At 54.6% G+C, this 25,265-nt stretch overlaps 7 protein-coding genes across 7 annotated transcripts; 1 reads left to right on the forward strand and 6 right to left on the reverse strand.

Annotated features, from left to right (window-relative positions):
• Positions 1 to 362: 362 nt before the first annotated feature.
• On the reverse strand, positions 363 to 1,011 carry GGS23DRAFT_422750 (uncharacterized protein). The gene has a single exon (XM_051513780.1). The coding sequence runs from the start codon at positions 881 to 883 to the stop codon at positions 425 to 427; it is 459 nt and encodes a 152-aa protein (XP_051374065.1). The 5' UTR covers positions 884 to 1,011; the 3' UTR covers positions 363 to 424.
• A 2,663-nt stretch (positions 1,012 to 3,674) lies between these two features.
• Positions 3,675 to 6,779, forward strand: GGS23DRAFT_558832 (uncharacterized protein). Its single transcript, XM_051515780.1, has one exon. It carries the CDS (start codon positions 3,794 to 3,796, stop codon positions 6,566 to 6,568), a length of 2,775 nt encoding a protein of 924 aa, XP_051374066.1. The 5' UTR covers positions 3,675 to 3,793; the 3' UTR covers positions 6,569 to 6,779.
• A 2,752-nt stretch (positions 6,780 to 9,531) lies between these two features.
• GGS23DRAFT_423060 (dienelactone hydrolase family protein) lies at positions 9,532 to 10,947 on the reverse strand. The gene has a single exon (XM_051513782.1). It carries the CDS (start codon positions 10,386 to 10,388, stop codon positions 9,642 to 9,644), a length of 747 nt encoding a protein of 248 aa, XP_051374067.1. The 5' UTR covers positions 10,389 to 10,947; the 3' UTR covers positions 9,532 to 9,641.
• A 1,669-nt stretch (positions 10,948 to 12,616) lies between these two features.
• Positions 12,617 to 14,548, reverse strand: GGS23DRAFT_423068 (S-adenosyl-L-methionine-dependent methyltransferase). Its single transcript, XM_051513784.1, has 10 exons — positions 14,203 to 14,548; positions 14,123 to 14,151; positions 13,966 to 14,048; positions 13,889 to 13,911; positions 13,817 to 13,835; positions 13,635 to 13,730; positions 13,555 to 13,581; positions 13,439 to 13,499; positions 12,805 to 13,356; positions 12,617 to 12,738 (listed from the first exon to the last, which is right to left on the reverse strand). The coding sequence occupies exons 1-10, from the start codon at positions 14,362 to 14,364 to the stop codon at positions 12,699 to 12,701; spliced, it is 1,092 nt and encodes a 363-aa protein (XP_051374068.1). The 5' UTR covers positions 14,365 to 14,548; the 3' UTR covers positions 12,617 to 12,698.
• A 1,411-nt stretch (positions 14,549 to 15,959) lies between these two features.
• Positions 15,960 to 17,585, reverse strand: GGS23DRAFT_423065 (DUF1766-domain-containing protein). Its single transcript, XM_051513783.1, has one exon. It carries the CDS (start codon positions 17,381 to 17,383, stop codon positions 16,157 to 16,159), a length of 1,227 nt encoding a protein of 408 aa, XP_051374069.1. The 5' UTR covers positions 17,384 to 17,585; the 3' UTR covers positions 15,960 to 16,156.
• Positions 17,586 to 18,570: 985 nt separating this feature from the next.
• Positions 18,571 to 20,821, reverse strand: GGS23DRAFT_603941 (putative MFS multidrug transporter; the record flags this gene model as incomplete). The annotated part of the gene is made up of 8 exons (XM_051519535.1): positions 18,571 to 18,969; positions 19,031 to 19,188; positions 19,256 to 19,762; positions 19,840 to 19,911; positions 19,977 to 20,000; positions 20,073 to 20,299; positions 20,390 to 20,466; positions 20,618 to 20,821. 8 exons carry the CDS (start codon positions 20,819 to 20,821, stop codon positions 18,571 to 18,573), a joined length of 1,668 nt encoding a protein of 555 aa, XP_051374070.1.
• A 1,485-nt stretch (positions 20,822 to 22,306) lies between these two features.
• Positions 22,307 to 24,925, reverse strand: GGS23DRAFT_594894 (uncharacterized protein; the record flags this gene model as incomplete). Its single annotated transcript, XM_051518230.1, has 5 exons — positions 22,307 to 23,220; positions 23,329 to 23,612; positions 23,716 to 23,931; positions 24,028 to 24,210; positions 24,300 to 24,925. 5 exons carry the CDS (start codon positions 24,923 to 24,925, stop codon positions 22,307 to 22,309), a joined length of 2,223 nt encoding a protein of 740 aa, XP_051374071.1.
• Between the last annotated feature and the right edge of the window lie 340 nt (positions 24,926 to 25,265).

The raw sequence follows: 25,265 nt of genomic DNA on the forward strand, positions 1-25,265 counted from the left end.
TGACCAGGGGGGCACTCCCTGGGTTGATTCAACTCGGGTTAGCCCTCGTCTTACCGATAGAGAGCCAAGGCGAAATTCGGATTCAATCTATCTATGAGCACGAAAAATTGGCTTTACCCTGGATTTCCGTTATCAGCAAAACACCACGCCCCCCTTTCGCGCGGATCGCGCCTATCTAGATCCGGGTTGGGATCGGGCAACCAGGATATACTCCCACGCAGATTGCCGCACGCGACATGTGCCCTTCTCCATCCACGAGACTATCCGCAAGCGGCTTTGCATTCTTGCAGAACAGGTTGAATGGGAATCGGCCTCTCGTCCTCCCTCGTACCGAACGAGCAACGCCCGTCTGTGGAGCACTGCTCGTTCAGGACCCCCCCACTTCGAACCTGGCAGACGCCGTGTACAGCTTGTAGCAATCCTGCTACAAAAAAAGCGTCGTGTCGGAGAGCGATACGGTGAAATCGATATAATACGAAGGTTTCGTACCGGTACTCCGTATCTCCACATCCCACTCTGACACCGAGATACTGCCAACATGCCTCTTCCCACAGGGACTTTTGTAGGGGAGGCCTAGGTCGTTCCACTGTACCCAGCATATCCCTACACTAGCATCGTAGTAAATGTAGTCACCCTTGCCCAGCTCCACCGCCGGGACCCTGTTGGGGTTGACGAGCACGATGCTGAGGCTGGTAATGTTGGTTGAGTTCGGCGGAGGGCCGATCGTCTCACGGACTCCGAAGAACGACTCGATTTGCCAAGCCCCGAGAGGGTACCATGGGGGCAACGGCGGGTTGGGAAGCGGTTCACCCGAAAACACGACTGCAAATTGAGGTAATAGGAGGCTCACGATCAAGACGAGAACTGAACCGAAAGGCTTCATGCTGACGACGGAGAGGTTTCCAATAATAGCGTCCCGTTTGCTGGTGCATTGGACATTCGCTCGAGCACCACATACACTTCAGGCTCCAGGCGCGCCCGAAGCAGAAGGAATGTAGTTGGTATAGTCGTTTTGGAACAGAGCGTCGGTCGTGGCTGGACGGCAGGTGATCTGACAGGCCCAACATTCGTGGAAGCCAGCTTGCGAGCCATAGTCGAGAGAGAAGTTTCCAAGCATCTCTTGCTTGCGAAGATCAATTTCAATCTCTCAGGATCCCCTCGGTGTCCCCATACTTGCCGGCTAGACAGGTTGGTGATACGTCGTTGAGGTATGTCCCGACCTGAAGATTGTTCCTGTCTCGCGCGAACGACGGTTTACGAGAAAGCTGAGACATCGCGTCCGCACCACGAATGTCACTGTAGAGTGTGGAGGCGGGCATCTGCTTGGAGATTTGCGTTGTACGAAGCCGTCTTTGGCTCTGCGACAAGACGAGAAGGCTGATGAAAGTCGTTTACCGAGTCAAACCGCATCGCGGCAGTTACTCTGTCTATGCCGTCGAGCAAGATCCGCAAGACAACCATGAACCTCATCGTTGTACTGTGTCGGTGTATTGAATGTGGCAGAGCAATACTTGGATGGAGGCTTTGTGAGGTTATACGCAATATTAACGGGCCATTAGCCACGAGATTGTAACATAACAGGTCTGGACTGCGTAAGATTTGTCTGGTAATAATTTGTCGCTCGTCTCCATGGTCACCCGCCAACTTGGGTATCGTGTCCATCCTGTATCGGATAGAGAGGGTCGAATCATGAGACGGTATGGCCAAGCAGGGAGGAAGCTCGGGTTTCGTTTACAAAGCGCATATAATATCTCAATAGTTAGGTGTCGCGTAAAACGTAGACGCCTACGATACGCTTTGCGGTATCTAGGCATATAAGGGCTGGTTCAATTTTGTATGTGACATTGGGGATGTAATATAGCTTCCTATACGGCAACTTCTGGACTCGCGGTCCCTATCTTTGCCCGCTTTCCCTCCCTAGTGTCCTCTATACATGTTGTAGAGACCCCGGTGATTAGGTATTTCATCGCCCTCTCAATCAATATCCAATTAAGCATGGGGGTCGAGAAAAAGCCGCAATAGAACCGCCGTTCCACGTGTACGTTTTATCGCTCAAGACACAGTTCAGAATAAGAACCACTTTCTTACAACCACGTACCCCATCCAAAATGCGGTGCAAGAGCTAAGTAGAGCAAAGATACGAGAGGAACGGTTATCGCATAATACTGGAGAGACACTAGGGGGTGGCTTAACTTAAGAGGGGGACTCGTACTAATACTCCTGTACGTTGAAATACTGCTGTCTCTCTTATACCGCACAAGAGCCTCTGGTGATTTGCGGTAGGTATATAATACCTTTGTTACCGGGATGATTCCTCTTACTTGGCCTAGGTGTATGAGTCACCACTCTAAACGACTCCGTAGTACTATTAGCTGGTGGCTTTCCTAGTGTGGGCATACACCTGCGCCCCAACAAGGATCCCGGAGCCTATTGTCTGGGCACTATAATCATACAAGAGCCTCCAGGGTTCTACGGCATACCTAATACAGCGAGGGCCCGCTAGCTGCCTATTATTTAGTTGCACCCCTCGTCAATGAAAAGCCACCGACTCATATGCCGTGTCTTTCAGCTCGCTAGGTAGGTATGTTACCAAGCCGGCCGATGACTCCGACGGGCGGGGATGCGCCAGGAATCAAGTATATCCTGATATTCCTTCGATCGACATCGCGGTGATACCGAATCAGGCAGGCGGGAGAGATCTGCGAGGACGGTCTGCTCGACCGATAGTGTAGAGGCATACAACGTGGGTGTGCAACTCCTTTGCTGCTGATTGGATACCACCATGGCATGGGTATACCTATACCTATAAGCTTTAATGTGCCGAAAACTGCCTGACCGTTGAGGCTGAGTGGCAGCGCGGGTTGAAGTCGAGCTCGTCCTTCAAATCTACCTGGTTGCCTCGACGCCACCTCCACACCCACCCACCCACACCAATCTCCTCAACCCGCGGCGGCGATCTGCAGAGCATTCGACGACGACAATCAACGCCGAGGTTGACGTGGCGAATTCACGACATCTCGGCTTGTCGCGACGTGCGCATGTAAGCCTCGCACCAATCTGGCTGTCGTCAGCACGACGGCGTCGTAAGACTATCCAGTCAGCGAAGTCCATTTAGCCCCCACGGCGATTCCAAAACGCGAATCCAGCATCTCCTCCTGCTGGTGTGTGCCTGGCTGCGTATCAGATTCGAAGTAGTCTAGCCGGGATACGATCAAGCCCACATATCCACGATTGGCTGGAAGACGCCTATGCCGGCCCCCCGCCTGCACTGCGGCGTTGTGCTGGCACCAGGCCGTGCCAACGCCAATGTGACTCCCGCTAGACGCGAGACCAGATGGGTCTAGTGTTGACGGTGTCGAGCAGGCAGCTTCGTAGTTCTCCGCTAAACGTCGTATGATGGCTGGCTTCCTGTTTGGGATGGCCGGGATGTGCTACCGAGTGACTCAAGCCGCTCAGCCCCTACAGAGGCATCTCGCTGCCGCTTAGCCAGAGAGGCCTCTCCATCCACACCAAGAGCGAGAAGTCCTACATGCTGTATGCAGTTTGGATGGTTGCCTTATTGACATGGTGCAAATCCGCGAGGACCACATAGAGCCTCAGGACGTGCAATAGGTGCAATGTGAATCTGTATATATATAACTCTATAACCATCGAATATTTATGTTATCAGCATTGGCTTTGGTGTCTTAACCCAACCGCTACTGTCTTCTTTTCGAGCCGACCTGCCTTGTCTAGTATCCTCGCCTCTCCCCTTTTTTAGACAGACACAGCATCCCAACCATATTATTTCACAATGGCTAGGACTAGGCGTGGCGGCAGCAAGAGCGCCACCCAGACGACGCGGCATCATCACCGCGATAATGACCCGACCTTCCTCGCAGCGCAGAAGGAGGCCGAAAGGCGTGAGCGGATTCTTGCTGATCGCCGCCGAAATGAGGCCAAGTGGCGGGCCAAGATCCCCGAAGTCCGCAAGGTAAACTTCGAGAACTTCAAGAATCGGTTCCACGACCTTGACGAGCCCGATTACGCGATCGAGGTCCTCATGGCCGGGCCCAACTTTCAAGCCCAGGTTCGGCGAGAGCAAGCAGCCCGGCGCAAGGAAGATCTCGCTCGCATACGCCAGAAATACATGTTCCCCTACGGCGTCGCTAGGGAGCCCGTCTACTCGGCCGGGGACAGGAACAGGAGGGAGAGGAAAGTTGAGCCTCCCCAGGCGAGCGACACCGAAATCCAACGTATCCGCATCCAGTCCCAGCCAGTTCTCGGCCATCTCACCGCGCTGCTCAAGGATACGGAGAATAGATCTACTCCTCGTACCTTCCTGCGTCCTTTCAAGCCGTTGGTCTACTTCCAGCCCAAAATGAAAGAGATCCTCGCCACCTTGGAAGAGAAGTGGGCCGATTACGAGGAGCTTGAAGAGATTAGGTCCGAGAAGGTCAACGAATCTCCTGAGGAGGTAGAGATCGTGGAGAGCGACGACGCCAAGGAAGAGGGTGAGGATGGCGGCGAGGGTGACAATGAGGATACCGAGTCCCTGCTGTCGGTCGACACGAATGCCGAAGACTTAGACGGTATCATGGATGGCCCCGAGGCCCTACGGGACATGCGGTGCTACATCAAATTCATTGATGATGAGATCATGCCTCTGCACAATCAGTATGACGGCAGCAGCGCGGACAAGGTCAAGTACGACGACTTATGGTCTCTATTCCGAGTCGGCGACATAATTTACATGCCGGCAGCCGGGGAGACGGCTGGTCGCTACCATGAACTCTGGCGAATTTACCGAGTTGAGGTGCCCGAGCCCGAGGTATCCTACCCCTCGAAGATGGGGTGGGAGTTCTTCTCGGACGAGCTTCAGCAAGATAAGAAGGCCAAGTTCAATATTTTTGCTTACTACATCGACCACGACGGGAACACCTTTGGCGCGGTGCGTCACATGTTTGAGATCGAGTCGTTCGCCGGGGAGCGGCTCATCGAGAGCCTCGAGGTCTTCCCCATCCGCTACCGGCCGGACCACAAGCAGCTTCTGCAGACCTTCGAGCAGCAAGGCCGGGATTTCCAGCGGTACCTCACCGACAAGCACCAGTCGTACAACGCATGGACGCTCACCAGGAATCCGCCGTACGATAACGACGACCCTGAGTACGAGATTCTCAGCGACGAGAACGGCAACAAGATGAGACACCCCGAATTTGTAGAGAGCGACGTCATCGTTGACCTCGCGGAGGCGTACCAGCAGAACCCCGACTGGCGCCCGACGTTCCACCGGACGACCCTCACCAAATCCATCCGATGCGAGGTAGAGGACGACGAGATGAACATCCAGCAGTGGTTCGACGGGTCGCGCCAGAACCTTGCTTACGCACAGCGCGAGATCGTCCAGAAGTTGGACGGAGTCGAGATGTGGCAGCGTCGCGAGAACCTCAACGTGGACCTGTTCCTACGTCAGCGAGCCAAGGGTGCCCGCACCCACGATGTCAAGTCCAACACCGGACAAGAGCTGCGCGACGAGGACCTCGTTCTCCTGCCCAAGCGCATGTTCGCCTACGCCCTGCGCGAGCGTCGCTTCGTACCCGTCAACAGCCACTTCCTCAAGGCCATCCGCCGAGAGCAGGGCGTGTTCGAGAACCTGAAGATCCTCAACGACTACAAGGACATTGTGAGGGGCCTCGTCGCATCCCACTTCCAGAAGAAGTCGCTCGAGCGGCGCTACGTCGACATGGCGACGGAGGGGCCGAGCCAGGATCTGATCCAGAACAAGGGTCGTGGCTTGGTCGTCCTCCTCCACGGCGTGCCCGGTGTCGGCAAAACGGCGACGGCGGAGGCCGTGGCCATGGAGTACCGCAAGCCGCTGTTCGTCATCACGTGCGGTGACCTCGGGCTTTCGCCGTCCGAGGTCGAGAGCTCGCTGAATAACGTATTCCGCCTGGCGCACCTGTGGGACTGCGTCCTGCTGCTCGACGAGGCGGACGTGTTCCTGTCGCAGCGGTCGCGCGTCGACATGAAGCGCAACGCGCTGGTCTCGGTCTTCCTGCGCGTGCTCGAGTACTATAACGGGCTGCTCTTCCTGACGACGAACCGCGTCGGCACGATCGACGAGGCGTTCAAGTCGCGCATCCACATGTCGCTCTACTACCCGCCGCTCGACAAGGCGCAGACGCGCGACATCTTCCGGCTCAACATCTCCAAGCTGCGCGAGATCGAGGCCCAGCGCCACGACATGACCGGCGACCCGACGCTCGTCATCAAGACCGACGAGATCATCGACTTCGCCGGCAAGCACTTCGAGGACAACGCCCGCTCCACCGGCTGCTGGAACGGCCGCCAGATCCGCAACGCCTTCCAGATCGCCTCGAGCCTCGCCCACCACAACTATACCAACGCCGTCGAGGCGGCGCGCAGCCGCGGCCAGCAGCCGCCCGCCGCGCCGGTGCTGGACCGCTCCCTGTTCGAGAAGGTGCAGCTGTCGACGCAGAGCTTCGACCGCCACATGAAGGACACCAAGGGGATCGACACCGATCTACCTCTGCGCAGCACCTTTTACGAGGAAAACCGGTTCGAGTAGCGCAGATAGGGCTCGGCAGGTAACAGAATCGAGGAGGGTCGCCGTCTCAGACGCGGATGAATGTTCGAGTTACCATATGTCATATAATAACGGGCTATCCCCCTAGCGGGCTATCCTATCCTTACTAAAAAGCCTTAAAAGTCGCCCTTTTATAAATTAAATAGCTTACTTAAATAAATTCGTAAAATTATAAAAGATATATTAAATTAAAGCGCGTTATTTAATTAATCTCTAAAGCGTACCGGAGCCTTAATTACGCGTAATAATCGGACGCGATATAGTAATTAAGTATTCCCCTTATCTTTACTTAGTTAGCTTATAGGCTCTTTTTAAGCTACCGTTACTTCCTCCTTTTCCTCTTATTCCTCTTATTACTATTATTACTTAATTACGGCTTTTAACGTAATATTAAGTAGCTATTAGCTATCCTAATCGTAAGTTAATATTTCGTAAAGGAATTAGAAACGCTTATTAAGGTTAGAAATAATTCTCCTTTTAAACTAGCTTTTTAACTTTAATTAAGCCATTAACGAGGAAATCTAGTAATCTTTAAATATTATTTTAATACGAAGGTCGTAATATACGTTAGTAACGTCTTTTAACGCTACGCGAGTACGTAAAGATCGATTAACGGCGACTTTCCTAACCTCGTTAATCGCTTTTAACGCGTAAACCTATATCTTTACGCTCTCCTTTTTTAGGTTCTCGCGTTAATTCGTTTCGGTTATATCTTTCTCCTCCTAAAGCTTAGGGTATTTTAAGGCCTTATTACGGCTTATTAGCTAGTTTTTAGTTACCTTAAAGCCGGTATAAACGTTTTTCTCGGTAAAGGCGTCGATTCTTACCGCGTATAAGTAACGTAAGAAGTTTAATTTATTAATCGACGCGGTATTTATTAAGGAGTATAACTAATTTAAGTACTTCTTATAAGTTATTTTAAGAGCGTTAAATAAGCCGTTATCGAGCGGTTATAAGCCGTAAGAGGTATACGTTAATAAGAAATATAGGTAAATATTATACCGGAAATAAGTAGTTATAAACTTATCCTAAGATCGTAATACGTTAATAATACTCGCTTCTAAGAAATTAAAAAAAAACCGTAAAAATACGAAATTAACGTTAGTTAATTAAGAAATAAATAAATTAATAATAATATAGCTTTTATAGCCGTTTAAAATTAATAAGTAGGCGTTAGATTCGTAGGAAAAAAGACCATCCGTTTCCTTAATAAATACCTTCTTTAGCTACTTTAACGTAATATAGCTATCCGATTAACCGTTATTTAAGGTTATAAAGTATTAATCGGCGATCTTTATAAATTAATTCGTAAACTAAGTCGTTTAAAGCTCCTTTCCTTTAAAGATAATACCCGGTCGGAAGGTAAGGCCCGTAGCGCTAATATACTTAATAAACGAAGCCTAGGTTTTAACCTAAGAGCTCTTAACGATCGCTTTTTTAGTATTTAAGCTCCCGAGAACTAAGCTATCGAGCTTTAATGCCTTAATTAATACGGAAACGGAAGGATAAGAATGGAAGAGGCTACTTACCTTAGCCGAGTATAATTTCTTTCTTATCGACGTTAAAGGTAAGATAAAGCTATATCTAGCCGTATTCGGCTTCCCGGATACCGAAATATTAATCCATAGCCCTTTTATTAAAGTAGTTAAAACGAAAAGCTTTAGTTTTACGCCCGGATTTTACCGTAATTAAGGGGTTACGCTTTAGGAAGTTATGAAGCTAATTCTTATTAAGAGGCCGTAGATCGCCGTTCGCGTTTAAAATATCTTACGTAATTCGGCGAATAATACGGTAGTTAGGAGCTAGCCTTAGTTATTCCTAACGTAAAATCTACGTAGTAAGATATTCCTTTTACTTATTTATTAAGCGTTATTATAATTAAACCTCTAACCGCGCTTACTTACCCTAAAGCCGAGCCGTTAACGTAATTCGCGAAACGCTATATATAATAATTAAACGACGTATCGAAACGCCTTCCTAAATAACTAATCGCATAACAAACGCTAAGAGATCCTTTTAAACGGGTTTCATAATAAAAGAAGCTTATTTAATCGAGATCTAATTAATATTTACTCCTATTAATTAAGTAATGGTTTATAACTATATATTTATATTTACCGCTACTTTTAACCTATAATATCTCCCGTAATATACGTTTAATTAAAACCGGGAAAACGTATAATTAAAGATAAAGTTCTATACGAATTATATTTATAATATTTCCTAAATAACTTTAAAATTAATAAATAGCGGTATAATTAAAATAGGTTAGTTTTCGTATTTTTTAATAGGAAATAGGTAGCCCGCTAGGGGGATAGCCCGTTATTATATAACATATGGTAGTACGTTTCAGAGCGGGTTATGTCGCGGAAGCGGGAGGTTAGCCGTGGTCTTGCGGCGTTTTTCGGGGGAGAGTAACAATTTATGTCTAGACCTGCTCAGTGTCCACATAGTTCTAGATATTTTGAGGCTCTCTTACTGCTTGCCAGCTCAATAGTCTAAGTATATGCTACCATTGAGACACGTTCGGTTCGAACTCCTGCGAGAACAGAGTGAAGCTGAGGTTATACTACAAGTTGTACGTGGGTACGTCAATCGAATACGCGACTGTGACGAATCGGTATACTATACCTATATTCCTTGCTTACACGCGAGCTGTCGTGATAACTCGGCGGAGATGCGTCGAGGAGTCCCTCCATCACTGGTGAAGGCCTGCGACGAACGGCTTAACACGGTATACCTCTATCGTGCTTACCACCTAGTAATTGCGGCTGGTTCATTACGTACACAGCTTCATAGAGACCTACCTGACGCTTCAGATTGCACTCTTCTAGTTCACGTCGAAGTAACCCGGAATGAATGGCTATCGAAGAGATGGACAACGGCACGAAATAGGTACGCTCTCGAGCCGCCATTGCGCCAGAGTAGAGTGATTTAATTCCCTAACGAAGTAACCCATTGCTGTATATCGGACCGCATCGTCATACGCAGGTATGTACGCGGCCGACTCCTACGCCTTTTACGCCATCGGGCGGTGGCAGCAATGCCGATCGTCTCAGGGCTCGTGCAGGAATTGGTTGAACCAGGCGACGGCGGCGTCCTTGGCCCTGGCCATGGCGAGACGCTCGCCGGGGACGTTCTCGTCGCCGCGGACGAGGGCGCCGTGCTGGACGCCGGCGAAGTGGCGGTAGTCGAACTCTTGCTTGCGCTTCGACAGGGTCTCGAAGGCGTGGGTCTTGAGCTCGGGGGCGAAGGTGGGGTCGATCTCGGGGGCGAGCAGCTGGACGGGCACGGCGACCTCGTCGATGTCCTTGGTGGTCAGCAGCGACGGGTGGCCGGCCGAGACGCAGTCGACCAGCGGCGGGTCGTGCTCCGCCGCGCCGAGCCGGAACACCGCCCACCCGCCGTAGCAGTAGCCGACCGCGCCGACCTTCCTGTACTTCTGGCGCAGCGCCCTGGCGCAGGCGAAGATCTCCGGCTCGCGGATCTCCCGCGCGTTCCGCTTCACGATGCCCGGCAGGTCGATCTTGTGGAACTCGCCGGCGAGGACGGGCGCCGGCGGGACGATCTCTCCGCCGAAGAAGTCGACCAGGTACACGGTCGCGTTCGCCTCGCGCGCGTAGTGGTCCGCCAGCAGCCGCGCGTTGGGAAAGGTCCAGCCTAGCACGTCGTGGACGAACAGGATGGCGGCGTCGGGATTGTCCCCCGCGATGTAGGTATCGTTGCCGGCCAGCTTGTCGACTCTTCCGGTGGGAGTGCCGCTCCACTGAAAGGCCCTGAGGCAGCACGAAGACAAGGACATTGTGTAGGCTTGGGTGGACAGGTCGGTAGGTATAGCTAAGGAAGATGGAGACGAGAGAATGGTGGGTTGGGGTGCGGGGTGGCCATCAGAGGAGCAACCTCGCGTCGCGAGACCTAGGCGTTATATACCGACCTGCCTATTCGCAAATGATCGTCCGTAGCGTCTCCGTCTCCGTCGGGCGAGGGATTGGCATCGCTCACCTCATTGAGCGGTGTCGAGTGCCGTCGGCTTTCGCTTCATGACTTTACTCCGACGCGGCGCATCTCGCATTATCGCTACTGCGCTGCGTGCGAAAGGAGGGGGACTGGCGGGGTACGCGGCTTAAAGTACCTAGGTACCGAGAGGTACCGGTACAAGGGCCCTGTATCTGTGATGCCGTCCGCGGTATTCGTATGCCATACCTACGGTTACGTGACGACTATATAGTGTTGGGTACGAGTTGGTTTATAGGCAGTCTCTTGGTAGGCATGTGCTAGGCTTCTTATACGATAGGTAAAGGTAGATCATACTAGGTAGGTAATATGTTGTCGATTTATCGCATACGAGGTGAAAGCGTTAAGAAAGGTAGGTAAGCCAACCTAATAACCATCCTGTGATAATGGATTCCACCTCCCCGTCAGCCTCTTGGCTCAGTAGGCCCGGTACCCGTTACGATTACCAAGCATCTATCGCATCCTTGTAGTGTCACTGAGGGGGTTTTGTTAATGATTTCTTCCTAGCAGAGTTATTGCCAATGGTTAGGAGGCAGATTACCGGTGCCCATCGGCTCATGTAAGTAGGTAAGAGAGAAAACCCCCTTCTCGAACATGTTGTGCCCTCGACACAGTCCAAGTAGGGGTGCTACATTTGCCAGAGCTCGGATCCTACTTGGACTATAGGTACTTATATAAGCGTCCTATCCGTGGGCGGAGAGAGAGAGACAGAGAGAGAGGCCAGCAAGGCATGCAGATAGGCGTATACCTACTTCCAGGTCTGCACTTCCGAGCCCTGTGTAGGGGGGAGGTGTCTCCGTCAGAAACTCGCGATGGCGATTCGGCATTAGAGGGCTTGTCGAATCTACAGGCTTGGCTTAGATACCTACCTACCTTTCTGATCAACACAGGGGTCCCCGCGCGTAACGATTCCCTGGCGAGCCTACTGGTCAAAGACTCGACGAAGATCCCGTAGCCAGGCCGATCCATTGGCCTTGTTACCGGCCACGCAACCACCGCCTCTATACTGTCCAACCTAACTAACGTAAGGCATAGAGGCAGAGTGTATACATTTCACGATATGCTCCGTATTGTAGTTTTCATCACGCCCAGACCCGACGAACCCCCCACTCATCACGATCCGGCGTCGCCTCCCTTCTCGGCGCCATCTGCCTCGGAGCAAGCCAGGAACTGTCACTACTAAGACCCTTAGCTCTTCAGGGTATCGGATCGTCTGAGCCATATTTTTGTATGGACTACAAAGCCACCTGGCGGCAAAGACACACGGACTTATGTATGTACCTGTCTACGCTCCAGCACAAGAGTCGCGAGCGATTCAGTAGTGAACCGCGCAACACACTAAACCTACCAGCTGCCGGTCTCTACACCTCCTTCACCACTTTACCTCGACAACCTAGCGAGCTGCAGTTCGTAACCGAGATATAGGTAGCAGAATATGCGCCGATTTATTGATGTACTCAGTATATGCTTCTTATTAAAAACCACTCATCGTGTCCCCGGTGGCGCCGACGCTTTTTCGTTTCATCCCATTCAATTTTTGCGGATGATCATGGAGGTTGAAAAGCATAATCAATTCGCCGTCCTCATCCACTATGCTCTCGCATACGAGCTGTTACAATTCCTCTCCCGTTTTAACCAGCACGTGTCGTCATTTTCGATTCCGAAGCGATGGATGCACTGCAGGGGATATTTCACAACCATCCGTCCCTCTACTCACCTGCTCCGACCGTATTGTTTAGCCCGTTGGGAATATATATACCCGGCCCCTCCAGCAACGTCATCCTGAGAAGCACGAACGCGTTAGCCGCCGCATATGGTAATCACCTTCGTGCCAGGAAGCCCGGGCAGTTGGTACGATCGCGACGTTGCATTGAATGAAACTCACTTACCACACCACCCACCCCCCGCGGCAACTATGTGGGGTTAGGGAGGTGACGATGCTTAAGGCTGACCAGGGCGTATATACATAGAGCAGTAAGGGTGCGGGCGGGCGATGCAGCGAGGAGCCGGAAGTGCCGGAGCCTACGAAATAGGTAGCCGAAGAAGGGCCACGCGAGCAATGCCGCGTCAAAGGTAAACCCTCGGGATAACCCCCCTTTCAAAGCGGATATTGGGGCTTATATCCGTATATATACGTCCTACGAGGAGTGAGCGGGTTTGTCCCAGGAAGTGCCGTCGGGGCGCGGGGGGAGAGAAAGACTGACACTGTCAAGTACGCGTGGAGGTTCGTGTCCAAGAAGTCGCGCTTCACGTCCTCGACGAACTCGCGGATCTGGCGGGGGGACATGCCGAGGCCGCCGAGGACTTTGAGGCTCATGGCCTCGAGGCCGGCGAGCATGTCCTCCTGGAAGTAGGCGGCGACGGTCTTGTAGTACAGGCCCTTGGCCCAGGGGCTCGTGGGCCAGTAGAAGCGCTTCTCGACGATGTCGACGAAGCCGGCCTCCTCGAAGTAGCGGCGGTAGTGCTGCACGTTGCTCCAGGAGCGGCCGAGCCGCCCGACGCCCTCCATCATCAGCTGGTTCCACCGGTACAGCGCCGACGCAGTCGGCGCCTCGCCGATGTAGCTCATCGGGAACAGCGCGTCCTGGAACTCCATCAGCCCGCCCGGCGCCAGGTGCGCGAACGCCTGGCGCACCACCGCCGCCGGGTCGTTGAAGCAGCTCATCAGCGCCCGCCCGTGTATGAAGTCGAACGGCTCGCTAAACGTCCACTCGTCTTCCGCGTCGTCGATCTCGAACTTGCAGTTCTCCGGCAAGCTACCCGGGGCCCCAGACGGATAGGTTAGCAGGCGCCGGCCAGACGGGGAGGATACGATGGCATGCGCGCGGGCGGACCTACAACTGGGGTTGGATAGGGCTGAGGTCGGTCCCGATGACTTGGGATCTAGGGTGCTGGACAGCTAGGAGCGGCGCGTTAGCACCAGTCGCGATGGTCTCTGGAGTGGCGTCTCGAACCAAAGTCTATAGCCCATATGCCTGTCCCTAGGAATCTGTGAGCCAGGAGAATATTTCAACGGCGAGGAACCCGGTCTCACCTGTCGCGATATCTAATACTCGTTTGGGGTTTTCCGGGACCGGCGCGATGTATAGCTTGCCCCCGATAGCTATCGTAAACAATTGGTGTTGTAGGTCTACCCCGATCGTAAGCAATGATATGATATGATATATGATATGATATATCGAGTCATCCAGGGTTAGGGGAGAGGGAACAAGTTACCTAATCTTTCTTGCTCTGCCTATTCGTGCGTCAGCAGTTGGAAGATCCCGTCGCGTGGATCTCGTAACCTACAGCATCGTTTGGTAGGAAATATCCTATAAAGATGTCAGCGATCAGCCTGGGTTCCGTGGCCTACGGGTACATCGTACTGCCTTCTTTGTAGCGATGGTAAGTGCGGCCATTCTCTTCGACGAAATGGCAGAGACTCGAATCTAACGACATGGTAGAGGATCTTTTTGATGAAACCTGATGTTAGAAAGTGACCAGTCCGGATATATACGAATGAATTACTCGGCTAGATCATACCGCATGCTTCCCGAAATCGATGTTGTTTCCTGCCCTAGTTAATCAACGATACTGTCACCGTCGCTTGTCGCAGCACTAACCGTCTGCGATTCGCCGTCTACCGATGGCAGAGATGGCGCACTCCCGCTGCCCCACGATAATAGCGACGCATTCTGGTCGACCGAAACGGTCGTACTGGGCGCTAGCGGATACTGCGTGGCGTGGCCATCGTCGCGACCCACGACGGATGAGGCGTCTGTCATGATGGTGAGTGACGGCGAGGTCTTGTGGGAAGCGCAAACCGGAGCGCCAAATGAGCGCTGACTCTACAGCCTGTCCGCGCACGCGGAGATGGTGAATTTAAGCGGGCTACTAGATCGGAGTCTGTATACGAGGTATTCTCGAGGCAGATATTGCCACGAGTTAGCGAGCATAGGGATATTAACCCTTGATACGTGCCGTGGGAAGGACGGTAGCATTTGGAGTCAGCTAGCAAGGGGTGCCGATAGGAGCTTCTACCGACCAGTCACCTTAGCAGCGGTAGGACGACCCCGGCGGCGGAATACCTAGGTGGCATCCATTCACCTAAGCATCTTCCTTCTAGAGGATGAGACACGCAGTCTAGAGAGCTTTTAGGGATGCCACCCCAGAGAGGTAGCCGGACAAATCTCGATCCGGCTATGAAGGCTAGTGAAGGATCGCGTGTCCGTCACATTATTGCCCGAATCTACCAGCCTCCATAGCAACGTGCAGTGGTGAGTCTTTTCTACAGCGTACAGTCCCCATAGCCTCACCACGCTGACTTTGCCATCGACCAGTGTGCTTCGGCTAGGGACCGTCGTTGTCTTTCCGTCGCCGGGATGTGTACAATTCTGACCACGCCACGGCGGGGTTCGACGGGAGAGACAAGTAATCTGATCCCTACGAGGCTGGATGGCGCTTGTATCCCACCGGCGTGTGTTGCAGCCGAGCATTAATTCATGCGCCCTCAACCCCAAGACACCCCAAACAGAGGTACGACATGGTTATTAGTCTGGTTGCTCCCGAGAATGCGTATGGGTATATACCATGCCAAAGAGGAGAGGGGGTTCGGTTCCTGCACTTGTATATTCAGCATCCAATAACCACTACTAGCGTAGCCATCGTAGGATTTGCACTTTCGGGAGGGGGTGAAGGGGGAGCAAGTGTACGACGAATAGCATCCGAGTCTGTACCCGGAACGCCCTCTTGGCCCGTCTTACGCCTCCCGCCCAACCAGCTTTCGAGGTAACGCCAAAAATCGGTTAGTATGGAGACCGAGTTATTTCGGGAGACTGGTTCGTGTCCATCTACTAGGTCCCGGGATGGCAGTTGAAGTTGTGGGTTGATTGGGCGCAATCACGAGGGGCCGCCGAACACGCGCATGAGAACGCCACGATGAAGCCATGTATCGTAGGGACTGGATGGTAATCCAACAGCAAGGTCCGCCTGCCTGGCTTATCACTATGAGATCTGCAGTGCTTCAGCACGACAACTCGCGCCGCTTATTGGATGCATCGGGTACGATCGTTCCAGGAGAGGAATCCTTCGGGGCTGCTCTTCGGACGACGAGCCCTTGTTGGTATCATTGCGCCGGCCGACGGAAAGCCATCTGTCTCTCCATGGAGTACATTGTCAACAAACGTGCAACCAGCCCAGCAAGCGGCTGAGGGGGGAGACCGCTTACATCGGCTCGATCCAACGCTCTGGGATGCCCACGTTTACACGAGAATGGCGTTGGAGGACAGAAACGAAACACTCACCTATGCAAAATACGATAGCGACTTGGGTATGTAAGGGACACGAAGTGGCACACACACACATGTTCAAACTGCCGAAGCCGGGCCGTAGTGGCTGCGTGTCATGTTTTTTTATATAAATGTTACCCATGCCCGCCCGCCGGACCGAATTTACCTGATCATTACCAAACGCCATGCCAGATTCAAAAATGAAAAATGAAAAAGAACCCCTGTCCACGTCCCTCATGACGTCGTCGTCGTGCTGCGCCGTCTCGGAAGAGGTACTGTGAGAATTTCACTATGCCCTGGATTCGTCCCAGTCCGACCACCGCTTGACAATCTCGTCGACCATCACGACGCTCTCTCTGTTGGCGTCGACCTCGAACCACTCTCGGTGAGACTTCCCGCACGCTTCGCAGACGGCCTTGTCGCTCACCCGCAGGCCGGCGCCGATCAGCTCGAGGTGCACGAGCCGTTCCACCTTGTGACTGTGCGGCATCTTGCGCGGCGTCGTCGGGTTGCTGGACGGGATGTAGGGGTAGTAGCGGATGAGCGACAGGTTGTAGCCGCACTGGCGCGTCCACTCGTTGAGGCGCCGCTGGACGTTCGTCGCCCGGCCGATCTTCAGGAGGATCGTCTTCTTGCTCGACGAACTCGTCTTGCTGTTCTTGACCGCGAACGACTGCAGGACGTCGCTGGGCCGCCTCTGCCGGGCGTCGGGCCGGGGTGGCGACAGGAGCGACCTAGCCGCTTCGGCGGGGGGGCCCGCCGGCTGCGACTCGGGCGTCAGCCAGAATATGTAGATGTATCCGGGCTCGTCCTGCTGCGAGATGGGCTTCGCCAATTCCGCCATCAGCTGCGAAGCCGTCTGCGGGGACGCCGTCGGGGGGATTAATGTTAAGTATTGCGACGTCTGGGATGTCGTGGATTTCTCGGACGGGCGCTTAGAGGATGAAGAGGCAGGTCGCGAATGTGCTGAAGGGGGCGCCAGGTGCTGTTGGCTCGATGGTAACTTTGAAGAAGCTGGTCTCTGGGGCGCGCTCTGTATCGGTGTCGGTTGCGGGCGGGTCGGGAGCTCTTCTTCTACATCGGGCAGGGTGAAGCAGCAGCAGAAAGTCGTCCTCTTTTTTGTTTCCGAGTATTGCTGAGGCTGTGAGTACTTCTCGTCGTGGCGATTGCCGCCCGCCGAATGTCCCCCTTGTTGTGCTTCGACTATGCCCAGTCGGCCGATCAGGGTATCCACGCTGGGGCGAGATTCGAGAATAGGGGTGATTTTTGTCCTTGGGCCGGGGCTGGACTGCGCGGACAGGTTCGCCTGGTCCTTGTGCTGCCAGCAGTAGAGATCGGGATCGCGCAGGTCGTCCACGCGCGCATTCTTGCCCTTAATACGGGATCCCTTCGGAGGGGCATCTAAGGGTCGTCGGCAGGGCCGGCCTCCCGAAGTAATGCCTCGACAAGTTGTCTCTGGATTCTTAGAATCAGACCGACCCAGATGGGACTCGGGGGTGTTGGGAATGAATGGCATTGTCCTCGGCGCAACCTGGTGAGGTACTGGACTGCCGTGTAAGTCTAGAGATAGGTTGCGCAACTAAAAATAACGAGAGAGAGAGAGAGAGAGAACGTCTTTAAAATCTAGAGCATGCAAAAGAGAATCCAAGTGGACTTTTTTTGGCTACCAAACACCAGGAACCAAGCTACCTATATAAACTATTTCGAGAAGATTTTACGGACCCCAGCTCACTCACGAGCTGCCCACGCGCGCCAGTCCACCCGCTAATTGATGATGGGCGCCAGCGAAACGGCGAGGGTGACTGGGCGTCCTCCACATCCCATTGAATCATTGGAGGGGGCTGGGATGAGATGGCTCCCGGTTACCCGCTCTCCCTCGCTATTAGTGGGCTTCTCTGCCACCCTCCCCTGTCTCACATCTCTATGTGGCTCTCGCTCATGGCGGAGTCGTGGCTGAACTCGTCTTCGACTGGGTTTACGGTGTTCGTTGGCGCCGCGAGGTATTCACAAGTGGTGGTGCAGAAAAACAACACTATGCCAGCACAGCCATCAGCTATCGTCACTCCCGGATTGCCCCATTTCGACCCGACATTCTCATTCAATAAAGCGGAGATGTCCCAGGGACTGGGCCATAGACCCTGCCGTGATATCCCACAATGACACTATCTCTCCATGCCTCCTCGTCTTCCGGAATACAGTAGACCGTCTCTCGTGTTGGAATGGTCAGGAACTGTCATTTCACCCACCTCTGGACGCCAGCGACCAACCCGCATTGTTAGGACGCTGCCCGATACGCGAGCATGGTAGTTCCGCACGGAGTGTCCATTCAAGCCCGTCATCGGAGAAAAGAAATAGATGCACCTCATCCGCCAATTGATAATTCCTACAATCAGTCCGGAAATCAATTCATCGGCCTCTTCCAACGGATTCAGGTGTCTGAGTTCTCGAATAGGCAAAACGCTTCTGGAGCGGCAGTGTATTCCGATGCCCGTTCTAAAATTGTATGTTTCATCTATGTAGGTATAAACCCTTACGTATTGCGTGTGAAAAGAAGTTAGGCGTGTGTATCCGTCCGGACATCTTACCTGTCTTACAGTCCTCGCCAGGACCCCCTCCTTTCCTCGTGTGCTCAGCGACCACGAACTGCCTGTGGGTTATGATTCTAAAATACCACTCAGCATGCCCGGGCCCTTCTTCCTCCCCTTAAACGTCCCCCTTCTCTGTCCCCTTCTCGGGCACCTTCTTCCTGACATCAACCCAGCCCATCCCCCAAGCCATGACAAAACTCAAGGACGCAGCGGCGGCGAGTACATAGCAGGCCGCGTCGAAGCTATTAGAAAAGGCCAGCAACACGTTAGCCAGCTCCGGGCTTCCCGCTGGCACCAGCGCCCGCACAGCCTCGGCGCTACCCCCCGCCGCGAGGGCGCCGGCTGGGTTCACCGAGGGCGCGAGTCTCGAGATTTCTTTTAGCAGCGTCTGCGTAAAAATAGTATTCCCTACGACAGCGAAGACAGCCGTGAAAAGGTTTTGGCAGAAGATCAAGAAAGCGATCCCAAGGGCGCTCTGGGCCGGTGGGAGGTTGCTCTGAAGTGCAATTATAGCCTAGGGCAAGGTCAGCTCGGACAGAGACAAGGGGACAGGGCGGCAGGCCAGTGGAACGAACCGCTTGTGCACCGCAGCCGCGGACACCGAAGAGAACCTGATATCCGATCCATTCGGCGATCTCGGTTTCAGGGCCCCAGGTCGAGATCAAGCCACTGGCGATCGCGGTACATAACCCTGCGACAACCGCCCACGGAAGGTAATAACCGAATCGAGTCGCTAAGCAGAATCAGCAAATGCTCTTCACGGAATGCATTCTCTCATGCCAAGCGTGGGCGGGACAGACTTAATACTCCGGAGAGGACGACAAAAACCAACCCCGATAGGATACTGGGCAGCATGTATACGCCGCTCATCGTCGCGCCGACACCCTTCACAGACTGGAAGTAGATGGGGAAGAATTGGCCGCCGAGCATGGTGCTCGTCATCAGGCTGGCATACTGGATAGCGCTGACCCATACGACGCGGATGCGCACCATGGAGAAGGGAATCATGGCGTCGTCGCCCTGGCGGCGCTCCCAGAGCAGGAAGAGCGCGATAGCGGCACCGGCACCGCAGAAGAGACCGATAATCGTAGGCGAATTCCAGGGATACTCCGAGGAGCCGAACTGCAGGGCCAGGAGAAACATGATAGCGCCCGGTGCGAAGATAGAAAAACCGATGAGGTCGAGCCGTGGTATAACCTGACGGAGCACCGCTAGTGAGATCTGCGGCTTGACCGTCGCGTCGGGAACATGTATGACGGCTAGGAAGAGCCCGGCAAGGCCACCCAGCGGCAAGTTGATGTAGAAGCCTGCATGGTCCAGATATTCTCAGTAAAATGCCAGGAGACGAGATAGGAGTCGAATCGGAAATAGGGGAAAGACTCACACCACCTCCAGGTCACGTATTGCGTGAAGGCGCCGCCGATCAGGGGTCCGAGGATGATGCTAATCTGGCCGACTACCGAGCCATCATCAGCATACGAACATCGACCAACCCAGACGAGCCGCAGGCTATGAACTCACAGGCGATCAGGAATCCCATATAGACTGCGCGATTGTGCGTCAGCAAACACGATTCACAGAAGCAGGGCGGCCGCGGAGTTTTCAGCGGTTACCTACCCGGCCTTTTCAGCAGCGGCACGGCGCTGGAGAGAATGGTCAGGGCGCCGTTCTGGATGCCGGAGCTCCCGAGACCCGCGACGGCGCGGCCGACGATGAACATGGTGGAGGACTGCGCGACGCCGCACAGCAGCGAGCCGAGCTCGAAGACGCCGAAGAAGCCCAGGAACACCCACTTCGCGCTGATGCGCGAGTACACCGTGCCCGTCAGGGGCTGCAATGTCGCACTGCGTGTATGGACGCCAAGTTAGCATCCCAAGGAGGAGGAAAGACACCCCGGAGTGCCTCATGCGATAGAGCGGGGATGGGATGCGTACCTAGCGAGTTGGTACGCACCATGGTACCACCCGATGTCCTGCAGCCTCTGGAAGTCCGATGTGATCTGCGGAACGGCCTATTTTCCGTCGAGCGGCGCGAACGTCTCGTCAGCATTATTCCACTCGTCTTCGCGTTGCCGTACCAGAGTGCCCCTAATATACACAGATATATAGCCGAGACTTATACATGGGCAAGGGCCCCTTCGTCAGGAGGTCGAGAGAGCCTACCGTAGTGATAATCGACATATCCAACATGACCAGGAAGAAGAACGTGGAGAGACTGATCAAGAGGAGGACGAGCTTGTAGCCCGAGACATACTCAATGCTCTCGATCTCGCTCGCCGGCGTTTCTTCGTTTGCTTTATTCCCCGCGCTGGCGGCCGCACGGGTATCGCTGGCTGCTCTAATGTCGTGTAGTTCCAGCGAGGTCATCGAGCCGCCAGCCGACCTCGGCGGCGCAGTCGGGATCCTCTCCCACTCCATGGCCTTCTCGAAGACGTTTCCGGGATCTGATAGGTGCGGGACGGTTGTGTTCGACATACTTACGCGACACCTCGTTTAGTGTCGCGGATAGAGCCTTCACACGGTCGAACGGCCTCCTGGTGGATCCTTCGAAGTTAGATGGCGACACAAAAGACAGAGCTTGATGGGCACCAAGCAACCGATGTTCTCGAGTCCGCGTCGCCTATTATACATCCTTCACGCCGCCCCTGCGAGCGCACGCACTGGCAAGCGAGCCCCCCTACCCAGTAAACAAGCCATGGAGCGACAGATAATTTCAACGTGTCAGCGTGAAAACTCGGCGATATAGCGCAATACTCCAGAAGGCTACGTCGGGACGCAAAGGAGCTTGCCAATACTACCCCGTCCACGAGCATGCTAGTCTACGCCGGGTTGTTGTCTGACGCCGTGCCCGAATCCCGGCCAAGACACGATAGCACCTGTATACACGCGTTAGGCAGTCATGGCAACATGACACGACGAACATAACGCTGGAACGGCGAGCCTGTTTTCTCGTTTGTAGACGGAATTCAAGTCCCGCCGACGGGAGTCAAATGTCGTAGACGCTTCGCGGGCTGTTTCCGTCGGGTCTTGTATTGCTCCGTAAGTGGTCATGATGGCTAGGCAAGTGTTGCAGGCGTACGAGACGACGAGTTGGTCTACGCAGGTCCACTTCATGGCGTTATAGCCCGCCCCCCTGGGGCTTGGATCTCTAACTGCATGGCCGCAACAAAATCGAAAATACCTACCCAACAGAGACGCAGAATTCGCCTGGCGGACGTAGGCGCCATGGCTCGTGATCGGGATTCTCTGAGACACGAGATGACCAGTGAACTGCAGGTACGTCGGGTTTCGTGCAGCCCCTATTCTGGACGGGTTTAGGCGACCGCAGGCATTAAGAGATTACAACTCTGTAACGGAGCCAAACCACTCGTCAATGCCGCGGTCGCGCCTATATTACCTGTGTAAAGAGCCACTACAAAATGAGACTGCCGGTATTGGCACTGGAGGTATATTACAAGCTGCAGTTTAGAACCGGCAGCGGCAAGCAGACTGCAGTCTGGATGAAGTGGTATATTCTCGTTAACCCCCCCCCTTATAGCAACGCTCCTAGTTTTGAACCCCGCGATACTCGAGACCTATCCTACACCGCCGGCGCAGGATCCGAGTCTCTGGCGCGCTTCTCTAGCCTCTTATCCCTTCGTCATTAATACAGCAGTTAGGATGCCCATCCTCCCCGCGAGCTCATCAGCGGAGCACCGGTCCCGTCGCTCATTCTCGCAGACCGCCCCCTCCCCCTCAGCCCGCTCCCAATGCCAGCTGAGCATAGGCATACGGCCGCGTCCCCGGTGCGTTGTCCTGCGGTGCGTACCACCCCCCTTCTCCCCACACGTCCGTCCCAGCAGCCACGCGCAGCTACGCGGGCTCGAAAGAGCGCATGAAGTCCGCGAGCCAGGGGTCGTCGAACCAATCCATGGACATGATATCTAGGCTCTGGTCTGGGGGGCCGGGGGGCGCGGGGGCGGCGGCGGTGCCGGCGGGCGTCTGCGCGCCGGGCCCGGCCGCCACGGCCGCCAGGCTCGCCTCGAGGGCGGCGGTCGCGGCGGCGGCCGCCGAGCAGCCGGCCGGGTCCAGCGAGGCGTTCCACAGGGCGACGGTGGCGCGCAGCGAGCTGGCCGCGCGCGTGTAGTAGTCGAAGGCGTCGGGCCCGCTCTCGAGCCCGTACCGCGCCGCCACGCGCGCGTAGTTGTCCGTCACGCGCTCCACCGCCGCCGGCAGGTCCACCGCCGCGCGCACCGCCGCCGGCCCGTCCCACCACCTCGCGTCCGCGCCAGCGCCGCCGCCGCCGCCGCCGCCGCTGCTGCTGCTGCCGTCCAGCGCCGCCAGCCGGTACAGCGCCTGCAGCGCCCGCATGAAGTGCAGCGCGTGCGGGAACGAGAACCCGATGTAGTCCCCCGCCGCGAACGACAGGTGGTTCTCCAGGCTCGCCTTCCCCGCCTGCAGGCTCGCGTAGTACGCGTCCGCCCTGCTGACGTCGACGTAGTCGGTCGTCGTGCCGACACCGCCGCTGCTGCCGCCAGTGATGCCGCTGGCGCCGTTGTTGGTGTTGCTCTGGATGTTGCTGCTCATCGTGTTGTTAAGACTGTTCATGCTGTTGGCGATGTAGCTGGCGTGGTGGTGAGCGCCGCCGCCGCCGCCGCCGCCGCCGTTGCTGCTGCTGCTGCCCCCCTTGGCGAGGTGATGAGTCGCGGAGAGGAGTCCGTTCGGGTTCCAGAACGCCATGTCTGCAATGGCGAGTTCGACCCCACACAGGTATGAGATCACTATCTCTGCAGGCGTGAATTAGTTTGGCATATTACGTGGAGAGGCATACGAAGATAACGGCGAGGCCACCAAGCTCGTCCACTGTGGTTACGGAGTAGAGGGGATAGACATACTATTTTCTAACAGCGAGGGTGATATACTTTTTCGCAATCCTTCGAGATTGACCCTAAGGGCCTTGGAGTAGAACGCTGGGGGTGGTTTCGGCGGCGCATGCTGACCAGGGGCGTCGAGAGTTCGCCAGGTCGCCTGTCTAACGTCTTCAATGATCCTCTGTGCCCTTACCATTGCGACAAGGACCTCATCGTTAGGGCACTTGGGGTCCGCTGCAAGCTTCTCCAGCGAGTCTTCCATGTGCGATGTCCACCGCATGGAGTGGCTCCGGAGGAAGGTCGAGTTACTAAAGGTGAGAATAATATGTGTTAGTCTTGCCGCTCCCTTAGGGTCTTTGTACATTGCGTCCGCCTTAGGAATTGATCAGATGCGATGGGACAAATACGTACGCGGAGCAGGCAACGAAGCACGCCAGAACCGCCCTCCTTTCCTCATTGGTGCGGCCCGTCGATCCCGTCTTCGGATATAGGTTCGACGGCCTGAAGCAGTAGAGCTCGTAGTAATTGTCCTGCGGCGATTTATCCAGACGCAGATCCGTAATGACAGAGAGAGCCAGGCCCGTGTAGGCGACGATATACGTCCTTCCACAGAAATGGTGCATTCCCCTGGCCTGGAACGTTAGAAACAGTTCTCCACCCGCGGCTTTGATATGATGAGAGTTTAGAGAAAGGTGATTGACACCCCATAGAAGAGATACATACCAGCCGAGGTAGGTAAGAAGCCCCAGTAACACGTCCATATTTCGATCCAGATCTACCAGGATCCTCTGCGCCGCAACCTCTCTTACCCTCTGGCACAGGGCTGCCTTTTGCGATATCGACTTACAGCAGATGGTCCTTATGTTCAGCCACAGGAACGGTTTCGTTCGTTCCAGATCAGCAGCACTACAATTTAGGTACAATGAGTCGGATGTCTTAGTACAACACCCCCTCCTCCTGTGGAAGTGACCTGGTAAGGGCAGGGAGATACTCACGTTGTTTCCGGCGAAAGATACATAAACGGGAAGAATTTAAGGAATTTGTCTCTGAATAACTGAAGTGTCTCTTCAGCCTCTGCCGGTGAGAGACTCATATCCTGGGATGATGCAACAGATCGAGGAGTAGAATATGATGAGGCAGAGCCGGGATATCTGTGGGGGACCGGGATTTCTGATGAAGGCAACCCATGGCCATTGATAACGGCCTTGTTACCGCCAGATATCCCCCCTATATTCCAATTCATATTTAATCCGGCACCAATATTCGGATTACCGCCGGTAGCAACACCGGGGAGTTGGGCGTCGACCGGGGCCCTATAGGAGCTCAGCGCCGGGTTGCCAGCGGCCTGGGCGCGGAGTATCGAGACCAGATCATCCAGCTTCTCCTCGAGGTGGGCCGCCCGAGAGGATGCTGGGCGTCTCACAGAGCGCTTACGGACGCCCACGGACGGGTGGCATTCCTTACCCAAGCGCTGGCATCGGTCACAAGCGGTACCGGGGCCGCCGCGGCTAACGCATTTGCATTTGGCCTTGGAGCAGTTGATACACGCCTGGCCATATGGAACGGATTTACGGGGTACAGGTGGTATTACTGAAACCGGGCTGATCGAATCGGCGTCCATCCGGTCGTGTCCCGAGTAGAAGGCACCTACAAACCCAGGGGGCAATGAGGAACGTGGTAGTATTCGGGTGGTAGGCTAGTCGTGGTGCCAAGGGGTGGTATTAGTGCCGGCGGTGCGGAGCATACGAAAGACGATTCCCGCCTCGGGATTAGAAGCCAGAGAGAGCCTTTTAACATGTGGAATAGCGAAGCAGAAGAGGCGACAACCCTGATGAGGAGAGCAGGTTGCGATGCCGCGTAGGTATAAATACGGGGTTCGTCCCTTCGGGTTTCGCGGATCCCGCCGGCACAGTTCTTTGGTCCACTCAGTGGAGGCTGGCTGTGGTGTAGGCAGGGATGTG

The sequence above is a fragment of the Durotheca rogersii genome (assembly GCF_024521655.1).
Source record: "Durotheca rogersii strain YMJ 92031201 chromosome Unknown GGS23scaffold_5, whole genome shotgun sequence".
NCBI lineage: Eukaryota > Fungi > Ascomycota > Sordariomycetes > Xylariales > Xylariaceae > Durotheca > Durotheca rogersii.

Coding starts and splice junctions, on each gene's coding strand:
- GGS23DRAFT_422750 (XM_051513780.1), bottom strand. CDS start 883: ATGAAGCCTTTCGGTTCAGTTCTCGTCTTGATCGTGAGCCTCCTATTA.
- GGS23DRAFT_558832 (XM_051515780.1), top strand. CDS start 3,794: ATGGCTAGGACTAGGCGTGGCGGCAGCAAGAGCGCCACCCAGACGACG.
- GGS23DRAFT_423060 (XM_051513782.1), bottom strand. CDS start 10,388: ATGTCCTTGTCTTCGTGCTGCCTCAGGGCCTTTCAGTGGAGCGGCACT.
- GGS23DRAFT_423068 (XM_051513784.1), bottom strand. CDS start 14,364: ATGACAGACGCCTCATCCGTCGTGGGTCGCGACGATGGCCACGCCACG. Junction 13,912..13,965: donor CCATCGCTACAAAGAAGGCA/GTACGATGTACC, acceptor ACATCTTTATAG/GATATTTCCTACCAAACGAT. Junction 13,357..13,438: donor AGCCCTATCCAACCCCAGTT/GTAGGTCCGCCC, acceptor GGCCCCGGGTAG/CTTGCCGGAGAACTGCAAGT.
- GGS23DRAFT_423065 (XM_051513783.1), bottom strand. CDS start 17,383: ATGCCATTCATTCCCAACACCCCCGAGTCCCATCTGGGTCGGTCTGAT.